Source organism: Blennius ocellaris (assembly GCF_963422515.1).
Source record: "Blennius ocellaris genome assembly, contig: SCAFFOLD_65, whole genome shotgun sequence".
NCBI classification, from domain to species: Eukaryota; Metazoa; Chordata; class Actinopteri; order Blenniiformes; family Blenniidae; genus Blennius; species Blennius ocellaris.
This window is the reverse complement of record NW_027662213.1, coordinates 259,966-281,179: the sequence shown is the minus strand read 5'-3', so window position 1 is coordinate 281,179 and position 21,214 is coordinate 259,966. Positions and strand designations below refer to the sequence as shown.

Genomic DNA, 21,214 nt, shown 5'->3' with positions numbered 1-21,214 from the left:
AAATTTTCATGATTTTCCTTTATAAATCATTGGTTGTTTGGATAAAAAAGTCCAGTTAAATATATCTTAAAGCAGACACACACAGTGATATTTGAGAAGTGAAATAAAGTTTATATGACTTACAGAAAGTGTGCAAGAATTATTTAAACAAAATTATGGTCACTCTCATGGTCCCACTGACCTCTGTCAGTGGGACCTACTGGCGAAATTCTATATTGTATTTCGACTGTTTATTACACCGCTTTCTTTCGCGCAGAAAAAAATCGTCTATTATCGTTAATTTGCCCCCCTAAACATGCTCAAAAACTCACCAAATTTGGCGCGATCGTAGAGACTGGCGAAAAATTAATTAAAATGTAAAAACCTACCCCCACGGTGCAAAGTTGGCTCTCTAGCGCCCCCTAGAAAAACAAAATCGCCCCGCCCCGGTCCGTAGGAAAATCGTACACATATGCAATCAAACGAAATTTGTTCGTCTCGTCAAGCTCTACAACTCACACACACACTAACTTTTGACCTAACTCCAACGGGAAGTCCACTAATTGCCTTTCAAAGTAAGATTTTCGCCCAATAAAGCCCAAACGGCAAATTTAACTTGAAATAGGGCGAAGGTCGCATCGGTTAAATGAACATATCCAAAAATAGAGGAGATTGTTTAGTAATAAAATTTAGAGGAGATTTTTCTTACCTAGTCCAGTTTCGTTTTTATTAGCCGTCACAGCTCCCAACGCCAAATTCGGCTTTCCGCCTTCTCCCATCCGGATACATGGGAAAACTGAAACCTCGCCTCCAAAACCACCGATATCAAACACCCCGAACAACTCTTAACTGTTCGCAAACCGTGAGTCTCAGCCACAAACCGAGCACATCGTTCCAAAACTAGTCACCTTTATGACGAGTTAAAGCGACAGAGTAAAAACATTTTCGTCCGAGATTTTTCAACTGATTCCTATGGAGAAAAATCGGGCATTGGTGCCAAACAGCGCCCCCTGGTGTCCAAAGTTTACCTCTGACTGCTTCCAATCCCACACAGTCTGAAAGTGGACAACAATTCCTACAAAATAATGGTATTTTTATCCACATAGTCCCCCGACAAGTATGGATTCAGAGCAGTTGTTTCCAAAATCTTAGAATCAAAAATCGAGCTCTCTCACTCCAACTCTGGCAGTTAACGAGCCAAAGTGACCTGCACCTGCAGAGAAATTCCGCAGGCCTGGCCAACGGCAGCTCCCTTTTGTAATTCAAGAACCGCCGACAAGTGCCGGGCCTCCTAAGTGAAGTGCTGGGCCTCCTAGGGGCTTTCTGCTCAAACGCCGGAGTGGCTGCTCCTGCGTTTGAGCAGAAAGCTAAAGGCTCCCGTGTCCCGGAGTAGTGCACCGGCGCGGTTCTGTGCCGCGACACGCCGAGGCGTGCTCGGGTGCGGGCAAGTCGCCGTAGCGTTCGCTCTCTCTGGACCAACATGAAAGTTGCGGCTGCAAAAAATTCACGTTAACTAAACAAGCAAAGTGGAGGATGTAAACAACAACAGAGGATTCATAAGGATTCACTCCCAAGGAGGGGAAGGTGCGTGACAGATCCAGTCCTGTGTTTGGAGGACGATATAGGAAAAGCTCAGGGGACGAGAGGCGGCAGCAGCAGTTTTTCGTTGGCATACGAAATACAAAAGGGACCTGCCCATTCGCGAGGTCCCGAACTATTGACAGAGCGACATTAATTCTTCCAGCCTTCACACAATTCTGTATAAATGTCTGTAAAGAGACTGAAAAGGAGGCGAGCAGGGTTTCTGTCTCCATTCTGGATAGGGGCGTGGCTTAAAACTGATATGACGTCACTGTCTGTGGCTTTGATGTGGTTTGATGTTATTGGGCATGGCTATCATCTTATGGCTTTGACCTAATGGCTTTGATCTCATGGCTGAGGTTGCAAGCCATTGGAGCAGAGTTCAGTTCGACTTCACGACTTTGAGGTGAAACGAGGCGTACAGCATATATCTCCACGAGGAAAGTTCTTACCTGAAAGATATAGAACAAGGATTACCATTGTTGAAAAACATTAACCAACTCAAACAGAGCTTGAGATAATAATAATTTCAAACAAAAAGGATCTCCTGATGATGCGGAAACAGTTGCAATCACAAAGACAGAAGACTGGGGCCTCCTCAGCCAGCCAGCCACCTGTAAAAATGATAAAGGTCTCAAAACGAGACCAAATCAAGCTGAAGCTTGATGACAGGGACACGGCCATTTCTGACCTGAAGAAAAAGGGAGAGGGAGAGACGCCAGCATTTCCAGTCGGTTGCAGAGTCACAGTGGAGAGTGAGAAACAAAAGAACCACGGTGATGAAGAAGTGATTAGAAAGCTGGTAAGAATGAAACTTGAGCATTTTGTGAAGTACTGGGAAAATGATCCTTCAAGCACTTGAAGAAAATGTATTCAAGAACTGAACTGAATTATATTGTATTGTTTTCTTGTTGGTATTGTAATGTTGGAGAAATATAACTGCTAAGCACATACCTTCCATATTGAGCGTTGACCCCGTCCTAATCATGAACCTCCACTGACTGTGCGGGGACACTGGAGTGGCAGTGCCCCCACAGGGACAACATGCAAACTCCAAATGAGCCGCGGGTTGGTTGTAGTAGTAAAATCACTTTAGCACATAGTGATGTTTAGTGATGTCGTCATTATTTTTCTCAACAGTGCACGGACAACGGAGTGTCCTACGAGAAAATTGCACAAGAAGGGCGTAAGATGACGTCTTTGGAAGTGTTCTTCTCGGGTTTCCCTCGCATGGTTGGGCTCTCGTTCTTCCCGAGGCTCCGCCAGCTCACCATCATGGACCAGGACATAAAGCACATGGAAGGCCTGGAGTGTTGTCCTCTGCTCCTGGAGCTGTGGATCGCCCAGTGTCACCTCACAGTAAGTTTGATATGGTCTCTAATGATGAATATCAACATTTGTATTTCACAGCCTTTTTGTGAATGACGGCAACTTGTGTTTAGCCTTTAGTCTTAGTAGCTTGCTTACAACATTATCATTAAACCTAGACAAGGGGAGATCTATAAAACATGGAGGGCAGTGGCCCTCCTGGATTGGACTGGACACCACTCTTTTAGTGAAAAGAACAATGAGGATATTATGATAAAGTCCAGGTTTAATCCTTTAAAAATATTCTGTACATGTCTTTTCAACATTACATCACTTCCACAATAAAAGAAAATTCTTCAAATGTTGTTAAATCCACAACAGAACTTTGTGCTTCAGTTAAGAAATGTGCTGGAAGACCTGAAATCCTGTCTGCCACAGTGCTAGTTAGAAACCTGCTGTTTGTCAGGGTACAAGGTTCCTGACAAACAAATTCACACCCAGTGTGGCACTGACACCGAGCTAAAGTAACAGCAGTTCCCTCTATGGAAAGTGCATTTGAATGTTTGCTTCTTGAAATGTTGACCTTGGTTTTGGCCTGTGGGCCTCAGGAGCCCCTGTTCTTCCTCACAGTGACACATCATCCAATCAAATGTGAAACGCATCAACCATCATTTTGATTTCAAGCTGATGTTGAATAAAAGGTGTTTCTTTTCTCACATATTGTGAATAACATCTGGTGCTCTCTTGTCTCCATCACAGGAGATATCTGGATTACAGAACTGTCTGCAACTGAAGAAACTGTATCTTTACGATAATCAGATCGGGGAAATACAAAATCTTCAATTGCTGGTCAACTTAGAAGTTCTGTGGCTCAATAATAACTGCATAACACAGATACAGGTTTGAATATCTATATACCTATCTATATATCTGTCTGTCTGTCTGTATCTAATTTGTCTTCCTCTGCAGGGTCTGAACACACTCAACAAGCTTCAGGAACTAAACCTGTCTGACAACCAAATAGAAAGAATTGGTAGGTTTCTATCAGTCCTGCATGTTTGCCTTCGTGTGGCTGATGAAGACTGGATGAGCTGTTTAGCAATGCTGACAATTCAATATTTTCTCTGCATCTCCTCAGGGCACAGCCTTGATCTCAACGTGAGCCTTCACCATCTCAGTCTGTCCGGGAACACAATCAGCTCCTTTAAGGTAACATTAAAAACACCAGTATGCTGAAGACATTCTTGCAAAAAGTTGTTGGATTTCTACAAAAAAAATCGGATTAAAATCCTTGGCTTGACAAAAGACCTATTCTAAATTAGTAAGAAAAGAAAAAAAAGTCCGGTTTTCAAATTTTCAGTTATTTCAACAACATGCTCCCAGAACAGGACTTTCATCAAATGGGAAATCTCTGACAGAAACAAACAATGAGTCTTTGTGGACACGGTTCAAGTTGTGGGAGTTGCTCTTTGTCCCACACTTCATAAACCAATGAGAATAGACAATGCAGAGCATGTTCTCATTGAATGCTCATGCTCGTTGGGTCATTTATGTGGCTCCGAGAAGTAACCCACAGTGTTTCTAGTGTTTTCTAAGGACATCTGGTTACAGGAAGCTAAAATCAAAAGCTGTGTTTTCTCTTGAGGACTGTACTTTAAGGTCATGCCTGCACCTGACAGCTGAACTTCCTTTTCTGTTGCTACAGGAGCTGACTTTCCTCGCTCACCTCCCCAGTCTGAGAGAACTAGCACTGCAGGACCCCACATCAATCCCAAACCCAGTGTGTCTGCTGTGTAATTACCACACACACGTGCTCTACCATTTGCCAGGCCTGCAGAGACTCGACGCCTTTGACGTCTCCAACAAGCTGGTCAAAGAAGCAGCCGAGGTATTGAGAAGACATGCAGGCTTGATCCTAGTGTCTTTCCAGCTCTTATTAGGGAGCTGGATGTATTGCTTTAATACACTGAAGTCTTTTCTTTGTAGTCTGCAGTCCTGGCGAAAATGATGTACTACAACATGCGGGTGCGTACTGCAGAGAGGAACCTGGCAGAGAGCCGGTCCAGTCTGAGGAAGCAGAAGGAAAGTCTCCAACAAGTACCGAAAGAGTGCATCAAGACCTTCAGGAACGCCCTCAAAAGTGTATGTACAGTCTGTTCCAACACTGAGGGAGGAACTTGCTGCATTCTGAGAATCTGTGCAGGATTTGTTATATGTGCCTGAACTGTATAAGAGAACTGTTTCTGTATGGTTGCATTCTCAGCTTCAACGTGAGCTCTCCATGGCGCCAGCTAGCTGCAAGAAGTCCACCTGCATGCTGGAGGATGATCTGGGCAATCCGCCCCACCGGGGGGGAGGTTCAGTCCAAACCAGAGGCTCCACTTCAGACATCAGTCATGATCCAGACAGAGAGAAGAAAATACTCCTGAGAATGGAGGCATTGGAGGAAATACTCCGAACGTGGACCACAAGGCTGCATGAGTTAGTGCCTGTTTGGATTACTTTTTCTCTTCATGACTTCAGTTTACAAAACTTGAGAAAAAACATTTTTGTCATTCACATCTGACAGGATTCAGTATTTTCTGCTAATTGTGTTATTTTCTCTGGTGTTGACACATGAACACCTTTCAGATTTATCATCAGGCAGCATGTAGCGTAGTTTAGAGTCTAATAACTGTACAGTCTGGAGGTCCCTGTGCTAATTAACCAGTAGTATGAGTTAAACACACACGTTTGTTTCTGTAGGAGCACAAACTGAAGTCTGGAGCTGTTCATTTCACATTTGTTCTTAAGGCATATTTTTGAGGGTTTGCAAGATTTTTCCATACAGATGACATTTTTATTCTTGTTTATTCACAAGCTCATACTCTGCAATGCTGCATGCGAGCACTGTGCAATAACAATGGCCATCCATTCATCTTCTGTACTGCTTGATCCTGTTCAGGGTCAAAAGGGGGATTACAGCAAATAATAATCTTCCTCTTCTTATTTCCAGTATTGAAGCCTTCTACGAGCAGGATTTGGCCCGAGCCACAAACAGGATGGACTCCATGGTGCAGTTTCTGCAGGTGGAGATGGAGAGTGTCGGAAACATTTGTTTGGAGGAGGGCAACCCCACAGACCTTTGGTATTGATATCATATGACTCATCATTCCTACAGCCATCATGTGCCTCCCATTTCAGTGGGGAAGCAAAGAACAGCTGTCATTTCTCCTGACCTACAGGTTTGCCGACTGTTGCGACCTCCTGCGTTCCCGGTTTGTTGCTTCAGACTACAAGAGTCACGGCATCGTTGACATTAAGATCAACACAGTGACCCGCATCCACAACAGTGCTCTGCGGCTTCGCTTTGACGAGAAGCTGCACAACCTGATAACCAGTGAAGACTCCATCTATACACCGTAAGTTTCCACAGAACTACCAGATCGGCTGAAAGGAATTCTGTCTCAATAATAGGATTATTTTTAAATGCAGAAATTACAGACCTCGACTGAATTACTTATTCTACACACCTGATCCTGAAAGATGTGAAAAGGAAGAGATTGTACGTATTGTAGAAGAAGGCTTCACAACAGCAGAGGGACTAAAGGTACGTTTACCACTCAGACTCCGGGAGAAGAATTCAAACTGTGACTCCAGCTAATTCATCTCTGTATACCTGTGTGCTCGCACACACTACCATGAATATGCCCAGAAATTAATTCTAACAAACTGTCACTATTCGTCACTCGGAAAGTCATTCAAAGAGCAAAAACTGTGTTTTCAGTCAACTGAACACGTCATGCTGTGATTTTTACCTCCATACTGAAGGTCCTCGTTCTATTTTCATATCCATGTACATTAATGTAGATGTTTATCATTCCGACTCTGTGTATTAGGTTTTGGGGAAAGATGGCGCTATTCCCTTCTCAAACAGCTTAAGTGTGGCTGAGCAGCGCAGAATTGAATATGCACTTCATCAGGCCAGCCAAGGAGACTCCAAGAAAACCCTAGAAACTCTCCCCTTCAGGCACGGTGGGTTCATTGTGCTGTTATTTTAATCCAACAACGCTGTATTGGAGGTTTGTTTATTGAAGCCAAGATCCCTTTTTCTTCTGCTTGAAGGTCAGATAATAGTTTCCAAAGTGTTTGTGGGCAACAGTAGGCTGCTGAGAGGAGAAGCGCTGGACAGAAGCAGCAGCTGCAGCGTCTCCTCCGTCTATAGGAACGTGGACACGGAGCACAGGACGAGCCAAGGTACCGGCAAGACCACAACCAGTCCCTGTCGGAGCTGTTCAGTCGTTTGACCTCTGTCTATGTATTCTCCATCAGAGGAACCCCACTCCACCAAAACCCAGCAGGGCTCCCCCCGCTGGAGGCAGTGGTTCATGTTCGACCACCAGTTTGTCCTGCCCGAGTTCATCGTGTCTTTTGAATACGTCACTGAGGTAATCACTCCACATTTTACCCACGTTCTTTGACCCAAACAACTTCACTTGGCCATACGGAGCACCGCTTCCTCTTGTGTGGGCTGGACCAGCAAAATATTGCCGTAGTAATGTAAAGTTAAACCCTCAGGTTTTTCTTTTCCGTGGCGCAGAGTACAAGTTTTAAAAGAAATCTCGCAAAACAATATACAATTGCTCCAATTTCAACATGAACGATTTTAATCACACCTTGTGGTGCAAAATACAGTGACATGTCCTACAGCCATTGAACATTATGTTCACTATTATACAAGTTCTATTTTAATGTTAAGGATCATTTGATGAGCACAAGGTATCTTCCTTCGCATCGTCAACATCTCAGCTCTGTTCTCAGTGTTGTGTTGAATCCACTACTATTAAGACATGGATGTGAAATAGCCGACGGCGTCTTCACAATTCTTAATTAGGGACCTGATGGAGTGGTGGGCTGGATTGGAGCCTCTTGCCAGCTGGTTTTGGCCCGTAGGTTCTATGTTTGACACCCATGTCAGAGCGGATTGTACAGTGTGAACAGTTAAGTTACCCACATGCAGGACCTTCTGAGGAATTAAGGCTCAAGAACCATTTAACAACAATCCAGTGAGCAAAGGCACTAAAAATAATGAAAGGGAGAAAAACAGAAAGAGGAGAGCTAGAATAAGAGCCAGAGTAAGGAATTAGAAGAGAAAAAAAATGACAGTATAAAATAAGTTAGTCAACCTGACAGTATTATTTAATTATTATTATCATTAAATATTAAAAGCAATGAAACTATGGGTTACAAGTACAAGGCTTGAGTTGGATGAATGGGTGATCAATGAATAATGCTTGGTTCTGACTGTGGGGGAAATGTGAGCTGAAGAGCTGAGGGCTCCATATGGTGGAAACAAGCATGAGCAATAGGTAGGACCAATGCTAATGAGGGATTAATACATTATGAAAGATTTTATAATCAGTCCTGAAACTGGCAGGCGGCCATTGCTGAAAGTGTAAACGGGTCCTTGACAGCACACAATCAGCTGACGAGTGAGCAAAGTCTCACAATAATCCATTCTTCATGTGGTAGAAGAGTCTCTGTGTGGGCCTGAGAAAGAAACTTCTCTAGGTGATCAAAAGCTCTCAGCAGGCAGAGTGACCCAAAGTGGACGGGTTCAGGATGAAGACGTCTCTTTAATCCAGAAGCACATATCAGTGACACAGTGGATGTTTGCTTTTTGCTTCTGGCAGGATGAAGATCAAGCGTCCTTGTTGAGCCGTGCTCCAGGCGGAGGAACTTCCCCGGACGCCATCCAGGACGTAGAAGCCGTCAACGTGGAGCTCAAGCCGCTGCCCAAACTGTTGAGCCTGGATAACGACATCCTCCTCACTGCGGCCAGAGCCACCGCTCTCAGTCACATCACCGTACGTGCTCTGCCTTTTTTAATGCTCTTCTTGTTTTGAAACCATTCAACATCCTCTCGGTGGCTCATCGTTGCCTCGTTGAATCTGCAGGTACTGAACCTTCACAACAACAGTCTGAGCCAGATGAAGGAGATTTCCAGGCTCACGGCTCTGCGGCATCTTACAGTCAGCTTCAATAGGCTGGCGCGCCTGGATGACATTTCTCACATGGTAAAAGTGACACGTTCATTTAGCAGCTCATTTTCAAGTTGAGACCAAGAAACAAGTTCTCACAAACTTGCCTCTTTACTATGGGACTGAACCAGTTTGTGAGGCAACACAGGAAGGTATGTGATGATGTTAAACACCGACTGTCTCCGTCCCTCAAACTGCAGCCACACCTGGAGGTTTTGGATGCGAGTTTTAACAAGCTGGAGACTCTTGATGGGCTGCAAGGATTGGCTCAGCTCAAACATCTGGATGTGAGCTGGAACCAGTTGAGCGAGGCCAGAGAGGACACTGCCGTGCTGAAGAAACACACCCCGGCTCTGCTCAGCCTGGACACGCGCTACAATCCTTGGACCAGGGTGGGTGCTGTTACCAAGTTCAACCTCCACTGTCCTTATTTCAGTTCAGGCTCAGATTCAGTGCTGCAGCAGTGACCATGTTTTCCTGTTTCCAGCCTGAAGCAGTCAGAATGATGGTACTGGGCCGACTCACAACCCTCACACACCTGGATGATGAGCTGGTGTCCAAGGAGGAGGCTGCTGAAGCTCTCCAGGTGGCTGCAGGCTCCAGAATTAACCAGGTCAACATTGTACACACTTTGTTTCTTACTAGTGTTGTAGTTGGCACCGTAGTTTGCATGTTTTTCCTGGGTAATGTGGGAGTTTTGTTTTGTGTACTTTGTGCACAGTCCAAAATCATACAAGTTATGTTGATGGATAGATTGGAATGAACTTGATCTCTTCTAACAAATCTGCAAAACACAATTTTTACCAAGTGAAAAAAGCGTGAAAACACAGCACGCGTTATTAGAGGTCAAATATTACATTCACTTTATACCCAGAGCAACATTTACGACCAACAGAGACATTTTGCCCTCAACCAATCAAACGCAACTTAAATGTTATTTCGTCAGCCTTAAATGTCAGACTGATTGACTGGGCTGGCAGTGGCGTGCTTTATTGTGAAAGTTGGGGCTGATTTCTGTTCACAGGCCTCTCTGGTGGCACACTGTCGCACTGACAGCCAGCGTCCTCGTAGCCTCAGTCTGCTGTCCACCGCACAGCTTCTGTGTCGTCCGAGTCCAGCAGCCTGCAGTCTGAGCTCAGAGCTGGACGCAGACTGGACGGCAAAGGTGAGATACTGCAAAGACCATTTAAAAACCTGTGCAAACAAGATCAGGCATTACAAGCTCTCTGTGTGGTGTTTTTTGAAATGTTGGTCAGATTACCACCCTGAACCTGGACAATCAGAGGATCAGGAAGCTGACAGGTCTGAGTCACCTGGTGAACCTGCGCTGGGCCTCCTTCAATGACAACGACATCTCTAAAGTGGAGGGTCTGGACAGCTGCCAGAAGCTGGAAGAGCTTTCCCTCAACAACAACAGCATCAGCACCCTCAGTGGTCAGTCACACACTAAACGGTGAGGAACCACGGCGTGAGGCCTTTGTGTGGCTGATTGTTTTCACCTGGTTTCTCCTCAGGACTCTTGAGGCTCCACCGTCTCAATAAGCTCACCATGGATGGCAACCAGTTGTCCAGTCTGGACGCCTCAGTTTTAGACCAGATGCCCAGTTTGTCTCTTCTCTCAGTGGACAACAACTGCATCACTTCCCTGCGTGGCCTCCACAGACTCCGCTCTCTCCTGGAACTCTACATCGGCAGGAACCAGATATCCCAATCAATAGAAATCTTCCACCTGAAGGTGAGAGGCCTCCGCCAGGAAAAATCACCAAAACACAATGAAATGTCAACTCGGCACATTTATGGTGTTTTTGTGCTTATTTCTTCTCAGGGTTTGACAAGTCTCAGCATTTTAGATCTCTATGGGAATCCTTTGGAGAAAGTAGAGAATTATCGACTATGCGTCTTGTTTCACCTCTCCTCCCTCAAAGCTTTGGATGGAGTTGTAGTGGTACGTGGCAGAACACTGAAAGCAACTGGACACGTGGTATATTATTGTAATTGTACTGATTCTTTGTTATTTTCCCTGTTGTTCTCTCAAGGAAACGAGTGAGAGCGAGAGTGCAAAGAATATGTTCACAGGAAGGCTAACAAGCGACACCATAGCAGAGAAACTGGGCCACTCAAACTTCACAGGAATGACAGGCTTTACCCTGCAAGCCTGCTCCTTCAGGTCTGCTCCTGCAAACAGACACACTTTTAAAGAGAAGCACGAGAAGCCTTTGTATTTACTCTGATCTGTTTTCCTCTTTAAAAGGACGGTGGATCTGTCTCCAGCAGACCTCTTCTATAAGCTGAGCAGTGTCAACTTGGCCCACAACAACCTCACTTCCTTCTCCGGCCTCATCTACCTGCCCAACATAAAGGTGAACGTTGATCTCACACTCACTTGGTTTGCTTTATATCAGATGTGTAGAACTCTCCTGGTTCAGGGGCCAGAGAGTTCACTGGACCAGCCACAAAGTAGCACAGTAGCATAGAAATACGAACAATACAAACTCAATTCGCTTCGTTCCAGGTGTGATACTTCCTTCAAAACAATCCACATTCATTCAATTGATTGTTACAAGAACCTGAACATGAATTACATTCTCAACAATAGTTTGATTTGATTGACGCACTCTGCTGCGTAAATCTCTCTTTTTCTTTTTTTACATTGACTGACATACCGATGCTACTTCACTCGCAATGAATGACCAAACCTACATTTCTACTCTTGGCTTGGGCCTCAATGTGTTCTCCATTACGCTGACTTCAACAGGCTAACGCTTGAATACGATCATGTCTTCCTACGGTTCAGACCGGACCTTCTGGCAGGATGGGTTTGAATCCCAGTCCAACTGTGTGACACCCCTGATTTGATCAACTTGAGCCATTAACGAATACATTTTTTGCATTTGTCCTTTTTCCAGGCTTTATGTTTGAACTACAACCACATCGAGTCCATTCTGCCCCGACAGAAGACTCACCTCACCAACAGACAGATCCTGCACAGCAGAGTTCACTCCAGTGGCTATGGCCAGCAGAGCGCGTTCAAAACCAGCAGGTAACCACGTTGAATATTCCACAAATAATACAAGTTCTAAACTTTTGTGAAGTTTGATATTTTGCCCTGATGCAATGTGAGCTGTCACCGTTAGGGGGCAGCACTGACCAACTAATGACTGAGCTACAGATTCACACCGTTAACCTTCATTAACTGTCATTTATTTACACAAATAATCTTGTTATTTAAGACACATATTAATCATTGTTTTTGGACACTTGAAAGAAAAATATATTCAAGCAGGGTTGAGATTGAGTCAGTGCCTCGACCTGCAGTCACATGTTTACTGTATAGAAAGCAAGATGTTTTCTATAATGCCGTGGCAGGCACAGTGCTGTTTGTGTGGCTTCAGGAAGCTGCACCTGGAAGACTTGACCTAGTAAATGAGGCAGCAGGGGGGAGAATCGGACGGACGTTTAACTGCACAGGTTGCCAACTGCTATTTTGTGTCTGTGTTGAAGGGAAACTGGGCCCAATGGCAGCATGGAGCCACTGATGGGAAGCCTGGAGGTTCTTCATTTGAGTCACAATGGCATCTCCAATATGGCCGATCTGCAGCTCAGCAGGCTCACCAATCTCAAAGCTCTCTTCCTTCAAGGTATGTACAGCTCACGTCCCACCCCTCCCTCTCCTGGACACTTAAAAGCAGCAACGCCAAAGTCTCCCATGGACCCCAGGACAGGTCTGTGATGAGACTCCAAGAAAAGAACCACAGACTTCCTTTTGATGGCGTTTGATTGAGTTTTGCTTTGTTGGGGTGGTTTTGCTCAACAAAGCCCGTCTTACTTCCTTTTTCTTCCTTCTCAATCAAAAAACCCCCTTTTGTAAACTGTCTATAATTGTTGTTGCTTTTTACACCAGGGGCAGTCAATGAACACCCCACAACTGTTCAAATGTCCCTAAAATGCTGCATGTTATATTATTTTGACAGTGCATCCTACCCTTGTGTTTCCTTTGTAAAAAATACCAAGCTTTTGATTGAGATGTCTATTCATTGTTTTTACGATGTGTGTTTTCTCCGTAGGGAATGAAATCAGCCGGGTGGAGGGCTTGGAGGAGCTTCACCACCTCAGAGAGCTTGTGTTAGACAGAAACCGTATCACGGTCCTGTCCAAGAGCTCCTTCTCAGCCCAGAGCGTCCTCGTAGAACTGTGTCTGACCGGGAACCGGATCCGTGAACTGAACCACCTGGATTCTCTGACTAAACTTCGCAAGCTCTTCCTCGACGAGAACAAGCTGCAGGTATTGTCCCCCGGCTGCAGTCGTCTCCTCGTACGCTGGAGTTTTTTTCATGTTTATAATTCGGACTTTTGATGAAATTGCATTTTCAATTAAGCTGCCTGAAAGACTCACAGCACAGTGATTTTCTGAGGTCACTGCCGAGGTCATAGCCATCTTTTGAGCAGTTCTTGATTTACCACCAACTTCTACTGATTGCTTCACATGTGTTAGATGTTTGAGAATCCATTTCATTCAGTGTGCGGCAGTATTACTTTTCTCTGCATTTGCAAAGTAAGACATGAAGTATAGTAATCATGAGTCATTACCACCCACTGTGGCATGCAAGGGGGTAGTATTATGCATATGGTTCCATTATTCGCACAAAGCAGTGTGAAAGGCCAGTTCAGTCAGCGGTTCCCTTTTTTTTTTCTATGAAGCCACCAGAGAACCTTTTTTTTTGAAGGCAGGAAACTCCCTCTCTCACCCCGATTTACATCAACCATTAAATTATGTTTACGCTCACAAGCAAAGAAGAAGAAACCTTAAAAATGAAAGCAGTGGGTAGTCTACCAGGTCGGACCTAGATTCTAGAAAGTGTTGTAGAAAATGTTTTCTCCCCCGTGACCTCGAGATACAACAACAAGTGGATTCTTGACCTCAGGCTGGGAACGAACGACTTGAATGAGGCTGTAGTTATTGGAGAAAAAGTTGAAGTGTTGCTCTATTTGTTGCAGGACATGGCAGAGTTGGATAAACTGGTGGTTCTTCCTTCATTGATGGAGCTGTCTCTGGTTGGCAATCCGGTGAGTATCACAGGGTTTTCTGGACAGTCTGTTCAGTGGTGAACCGGCTCACATCCTATTCTAAGTTGCAACGTCCAAACTGTGAGTTTCAGCACATTTTGAACTCATTCTATTACGGACAGATGACAACAAGCGTCCTTCCACGCTCACTGTCTCACTTACACAATCCAGAAAACAGACTCAGTCCCACTCTTTCCAAACTAAGTGATTACACCATGGGCCGTCTGCTGCACACAAATGGGCTGGCGTCAAAGGCAAGTCATTGACCAAATGGCAGCTTGCTATTGGCCCTGTTACCTCACCCCTCTGGAGCTGATGGACCAGGCCTGAGAAGAGCCTGCAGCCCAGGGCCTCTCTCCCGTCCAGAGGGTAATGCTCAGCTGTGGGAGCCTCTTGACTGCTCAGTCCCACCCCCCCATACCTTCCCATAAGGGGGGGGGGGGGGGGGTTAATCCTGCCAGGGGGTAGAGGCCAACAGCCACCCTGGAGACAATACCTCCTGCTGTGGACCACATGAGATAGCCCCTTCACCCTGTTCCCTGGCCAGAGTCTGTCCCTTCCTCTTCATTGGTAGGACATCTATTGGCATGCAGCCACAACTGAACCACAGCAGCAGTGTCCTGCAGGAACATGTGGTTCTGTTACCGGACAGTCTGGCTTTTGTCCTCAGCTGTGGAGGGGCCGACCTGCTGCTGTCAGCGAGGTCACTGGAATAGCTGCTGGGAACTGGAGAACTACGCTGGGACCCACATAGCATCAGATTTATCCCAGATGTCTCAGACCCAACTTCACTCTCACTCACATTTCTGGAGTTTTGCTTAAAGAAGCGTCATTTTTCAAACAAGCAAAGAATAAATCGATTCTATATTCTTCCTCAGGTGGCCAGAAATTCTGGGCACAGACCAGCGGTGGTGCTCAGACTGACCCAGCTGCAGGTCCTGGATGGTGAGACCATCACTCTGGAGGAAAGGACCAGAGCAGAGCTCCCCTGCACCGATCAGTCTGAGGCGCACTACACAACAAACACACACAATGTCACTGTTATCTATGTCGACCTACTTCCAGATAAATAAAAAGCTAAACCCTTGTAAAGATTATTCCTGTATTTATGACAAGACATGTTTCACAATAATACCAAAAAATAAAGATTTCAGTAGATTTCCCTTTAGCATTCTTCTAAAGCTTATGTTAAAGTAATGAAAGAATTTGTTTTGTGGCAGCAGAACATATGCAGACATGAAAAATAAGGGAGATTTTACATTGAATCCAATTCTACAAACTAATGTGGAGCATTTCCATGAAATAAAACCAACAGGTTTTTTTTATCTACATAAGAATTTGTGAACGCGACAGACAGGCTGAGGAACACTGCGGTAAGGTTGGTTCTCTCACACTGATCTTCTCTCACCCCTCACTTATCACAGAATTAGAAATAAAAGTAAATCTCAGAGTTTGCATACTCAACATAAGACCTTATCATCTGAGGAGAAGACCACCTCACAAGAGCAACATGTTGAGCCACCAAAAAGAGACCAGCTTCTGTCAATCTCTTTCACTCCAACTGATATGATGTTCATGTAATGGAAGAGCGGGGCAGTAATTCTCCTGCAGCTCTGAATTAAAAGCAGTCTAAGCCTACTACCATCATCCTGCTGATGAGTTGAAATGTGCCCGGCCGATAATGCACCAGTGGATTTCCCCCCTATTAGCCAGCTCAACATGACCCCCTCTGCTTGTTAATCATGGATATGGAAATGACAGAGCTGAGGCGCAGGGTTTTCTCATTCAAAACACAAACACAGAACCTCCAGTTGACTCTCCCTGGTCACTCTCAATCTTGGCCCGTATCTGCATTTTGCCTGAATTTGAGCTTTGTTATTGATGAGTAGTAATTGCTGCTCCTCCTCTAAGATGCTTACATATGTGGAGAAACGGGCAAGCTAATCAACAATTCCCTGCCGAGTGTGTGGGTGGAGTGAGCACATCTCACAGACGACAGACAATCTAGAAAGAAACAAGCCATGCATACGCCACTGAGGTCAAAGACAGTCACTTGACCCCGGAGGCCCTTAAGACATCCTCTTTGCATATCGTGTGAACTTCTACTCTTGTGGAGATTTAGATCTTCACCGGGAGCATCTGTGTCCACTGCTGAGATGAACCTCCCTGGACCGCTCCCCCTCACGCCTCAGAACACCACAGTGAGAGGGAGGAGTAGAAGTGGAGGGCTGCAGAGCTTCCTGCCAGGACGTGTGGATGAGGACCATTATGTACAAATGGAAGTGTCGCCCTTGTTTTGTTGCAGAGCCTCAGATCAGCGAGCGTAACTTTGTTGTGGGGGGGGGGGGGGAAGTAACGTCCTTCATGCTCCAGTACAAAGTGAAATCTCTGCTCTGACTGAACATTTCATTCCCAATGCAGACAAGAAACACAAGTACGGCACTGTTGCTGGAAGCGGCCAAACCCACATTGACCTGCGACCCGGCCGAAGAGCAGGAAGCAATCTGCCAACCACGGGTCTCCTGTCTGAGGGAAACAGAGTCACACTCACTTACAAACAGGAGTCAGACAGCAGGTCAAGACTCATGGGGATGAATTGGATTGTTTCCTCGAACCCTTAAGAAGCTACTGTGAGTGTGAAGTGAGGATTTTGAACCTCAAAGGGTTTTTTAAGGTCTATATTTTAGACTTTTAAATCATTTTAAAGATAAATCATTACATCCAATCCAGGCAGAGAGTGGTGCAAAACTGATCAAAATCAAAAATCAGACGTTTTACTATTTTTAGTGCTAATATTCTTCTTAGAAATGTTCCATGGATTTCACCTGTATGGCGCTTTTCCGCTGCATAAGCAGTCCCCAAAGCACTTTGCATCGTTAATCACATGAACTCATTCACACACACATTCACACACCAATGGAGTTGACTTTACGCTACAGCCCATCACTGTCATTTGTTACTTACACATACGTTGGACTAAATAGGAATAATTAGACTTTCTGAGTGTGTTTTAGATGTCACTTGCAGGAGATTTCTCTGTTCACAAATTGACAGGTTTTTTTTACATCAATGGAGTGAACGAACTCATACAAGCAGATGCTAGAAGAAGAACTACTACAAAAATAACACCAATCCCAGTAAGTGACACAGTCATTACAACCTATTTTGTAGTAATTCCTTGAATTAAGAATTGCTACTTTAATTTAAAACATAAAGGATTCACTGGAAAAGCAATGCTCTTTTTCCCCCCAGATTGTTCAGTGGTGGTAAACCTCCACCCAGGTAGCAGCTCCATCATGTTGACCACTTCAACAACACAGTACACTTCATCCTCAGCTTCAATAAAATGTTGGATTTGCCTTCAAACTGCCTTTGAGGAATTGAATGAAGGTGCTTGAATGCAGCATGTCATTCAGCCAAGATGCTTTCAAATGCATTCAGCATGACTCACTTCATTTTCTCTTCACGTATGTGGATCACAATCTGTGGGAATCTGAGGAAGAGAGGTTTTGGTGTCATTTCATCTGCGATGCTCTCCTTTGCCCCAAACCAGTGGGAAACAAAACAGCCACAGATGTAAGGCCGTGTCCGCCTTGCATGTACAGTCCATTGGGTCACATGCCTCCCCAACAAGTGATAATCCAGCTTGAGCACACCTCTCTGCGGACAATAATCTGCAGTCGCTCAGACAAAGATGTCATCTTGAATAAGGTCCAAATGGATTTCAGAGATTGTCGGTTTCATCACGTTAGCCTCTTTTCCAAAAGCCCACCGCAGTTTGCTCTCTAAACAGGCAAATCTGGTGTGTTGTAATGAACCTACTCCACTTGAGATTTATGATGTTGGTTCTGCCGAGTGTAATCCTGCCAGACTTCCTGTTGTTTGGGCTTCTGGTTGTGATGAAGTCAACAAAACCACCAGGCTGGATATGGAGGATGAGGCCCATATCACTTGGTGCACCACCTTTGTGACACATCTGACTTGATGGTTCACTTTCATTTGAAATATCGATCAATGTTACAGTCCAGAAAAGAATTAAAGGGACAGCTGGTCTTTCACGGGCAATGCAGATTACCGGAAATCCAGATTTCCCCCCCTCCACAGTGGACATTGCCTTTAAGAGATGGGAAGGCAGAGGCCTAAAGGTTATTGATCAGCTGTTTTGTGATCATATTCTACAGCCATTCTCAATATCTCCAAGACAAGTTCTCTTTACCCCAAACCCATATGTTCCGTTACTTTCAGATTAGACACTATATTACAAACCATAACAATTGGAATACAATTAAAACTACCCCATCAAATGTTGAAACTTACCTGATAAATATAATAAGACACCATCTACCAAACAAAAAACCTGTTTCCCATTTCTATAGAAACCTGCTACCGGACACATCAGACAATACTCACTACATGGAAAAAAGATGGGAGCTGGAACTGAATATTAGAATAGAGGATGGAGAGTGGGAAACAATGTGTAGTGGCTGTCATAAAGGAATCAATAGTAACACGTGGAAAGAGTTTGATTGGAAGACGAAGAGAAGGTTCTTTAACACACCTTTGGTGGTTTCTACATTTGTTGACCATCCGAATGCAAGAAAGTGTTGGAGAGGATGTGGAATGGCTGGCGATCATTCACATATATTCTGGGATGCCCAAGTTTGACTCCTTTCTGGAGGCGTGAAGAGTGAGATAAGGTTCTGGGAGTCGAGGGACCGTACACGCCAGGCCACTTTCTTCTTCATTTGACTCCCGAGAACAAGTTTACAAAAAATCTAAAGCACCTGTTACATATACTATTGATGACTACAAGGAAAAAGGTGACAGTAAAGTGGAGGAATTAAGGAAAAAAATAAATAAAAATAAAGTAAAAAAAAAAAAATCTATCAATGTTTATGCTACTTTATCCACTTTGGAGTTACGTGGTCTCCAAGTTGATCTCAACTACTCTCTCACACATTCACGTCTGCAGGCAATTTAGAGACACAAGCTCACTTAATTCACACGCTCAGGTAGAACATGCAAACCCCCCACAGTGTCTTTGAGACAAGAGTATTGTCACCATTACACAACCATCGCAATCCTTGTGAATTTGAAACAATGGTTAATACTCGCATGTGACACAACAAGTGAACACAAAGACGGCTTCAGGAAAAATCTGCCAAACAAACAGCAAAGGCATCAAATTTTCACCAACAAATGCCATTCGTGCCGCGGTGGCGTTGACATGACCTCTAGATGTCCTCAGAGCTCCATTACTACTGCCAATCAGTCAGACTGGGTTCCTTCAGGCCTGCTGCTCCTCATCTATCAGTTGAAGGGTTACATGAGCCTCAGGTTGTTTGTTTTGGGGGTTTCCCCTCCTGCTTTTGGTGAACATCTGAGGCACAAGCCAACTCTGCACAGTGAAAGGAAAAAGCTCTCCCAAACAGGCTCCTCTAATGCACTTCACTTTATTTGTGTTCATTCCCTGCATGAAGCGGGGCAAATCTTACTTTGAAAGGCAAATAGCGGACTTCCTGTTGGAGTTAGGTCAAAGGTTAGAGTGCGTGAGTTGTAGATCTCAACGAGACGAATAAAGGGATGTTTGTTTGATCTCTCTACGACGTTCCTACGGACTGTGGCGGGCGATTGAAATCTTCTAGGTGGCGCTAGAGAGACATTTTTGGACTTTGTGGGTTTTTTTTTTTCATTTTATAAAATTTTTCGCCACTTCTGATGATCCTGCCAAATTTGGTGAGCTTTTGAGCGTGTTTAGGGTGAAATTAGAGCTCAAAGAGGCGTCAGGAGTCCCAAGAAAGAAGAAGAAACATTAGAAACACAAGAGAGAATTTGGCCAGTAGGTAGTGGCCCAGAGGTCAGTGCGGGTATTCACTGTCCACGACGAATTACAAAAGGGACCTGCCGTTGGCGAGGTCCCTAAAGATCAATAAAACACGACAGCCACGTATGAACACATGAGGAAGAACAGAGGAAACATGCAGAGAGGTTGAACTGGACTCCTGCTGCTGTGACATCATGATTCTACTGTCCACACTGTCTAAACCCTGCAGGCTGGACTGAACACCACAAATACTACAATACTCACGGTGAACATCAACAAGTTACTCTAGACAACATGGAGTCAAGACAAGCCTCACAAGAAAATCTACAAACACTGATAAATATACTCATGATTTAAATGGAATCAATACAAGTCTCACAATAAAATCTGAAAATACTGATAAATATACTCATATTTAAGATACATAAGTTGCACTCTATAATAAATTGAATCAATACAAGTCTCACAATAAAATCTGAAAATACTGATAAGTAGACATAATTAAAATGGAATGAAAATCTAAAAATACTGACAAATATGCATAATTACAATGGAATAAAAAGAAGCCTAACAATAACTACATAATTCCTAATAAGCAAATAGTTGTAAACTTCATAGACAAAGTCCAGATAAAAGAAGAAGCTCTGCCAGTCCTGATCAAGTGTTAAACTACGTTTGCCCCGGGGCACTGTGGTGAAGCTTGGTTTGACTCAGACCAACAATCCACTGTGTCCAGGGACTTGTTTGTCTGCTGGTACGACCACCAAGAGGGAGGGAACACAGTTCAGGAGAGATTCTATCATGATCATCATTACTGCTTGTTTCACAGGAGACACAGTTTCAGCTCCACATGGGCGTGACTGTCCGGCCAAATAAACAAAAGGGTGTGGCAACGGCCCAACCCTGTACAGGGCCGCCGAACCAGTACCGACACCGGGCTAAGAAACACAAGAGAATCCCAACTACACCCCAGAGGAAAGAAAAGACGAAAACAGGACGTCCGGCACAACCAGGCCAAAACCCTCCAGCCTCGGCCGGCACCACGTTTGGTCCTCCAGCTGCAACAGCCGCAAGAGGAACACAACCACAACAACAATGATGATCATAATAACAACGTGTGTCTCCTGACTAATCTAAAGCCAACTCCTCCTCAAACAAGGCCTCCATGTCAAAGTCCACCTCACCACCAGCAAAGCCTCCGTCCTGGCGTATATGTCTGGCCAAGCTGACTGCAGCTATGAGCACACCCTGCACGTGGAACTCAAAACCAGCGCTGTCCTGGCTAAACCATCCCCGCACGACCTTTGTCAGCCTAATCCCCGTCCGAGGGTCCGTCCGTACTGCCGCTGCAGCAGAGGGCGACTCCAACCTCAACAACCGACTGGCCCGACAGTGCACCACGAGAAACAGGAGGGAGAAAAGGAGTCTTAGCTTGAGC

General features: G+C 44.7%; 1 protein-coding gene across 1 annotated transcript; it reads left to right on the top strand.

Moving 5' to 3' along the window:
• Nucleotides 1–2,182: 2,182 nt before the first annotated feature.
• Nucleotides 2,183–21,207, top strand: LOC308147948 (leucine-rich repeat-containing protein 9-like; the record flags this gene model as incomplete). The annotated part of the gene is made up of 31 exons (XM_080521341.1): nt 2,183–2,290; nt 2,701–2,919; nt 3,628–3,768; nt 3,838–3,901; nt 4,007–4,077; nt 4,574–4,756; nt 4,855–5,010; nt 5,132–5,225; nt 6,140–6,269; nt 6,394–6,457; nt 6,747–6,882; nt 6,973–7,104; nt 7,180–7,295; nt 8,541–8,714; nt 8,805–8,924; nt 9,089–9,280; nt 9,376–9,501; nt 9,913–10,053; nt 10,145–10,322; nt 10,403–10,623; nt 10,714–10,833; nt 10,925–11,055; nt 11,140–11,248; nt 11,795–11,928; nt 12,390–12,526; nt 12,953–13,170; nt 13,884–13,952; nt 14,831–14,952; nt 16,075–16,153; nt 16,374–16,386; nt 20,936–21,207. 31 exons carry the CDS (start codon nt 2,183–2,185, stop codon nt 21,205–21,207), a joined length of 4,170 nt encoding a protein of 1,389 aa, XP_080377467.1.
• Between the last annotated feature and the right edge of the window lie 7 nt (nt 21,208–21,214).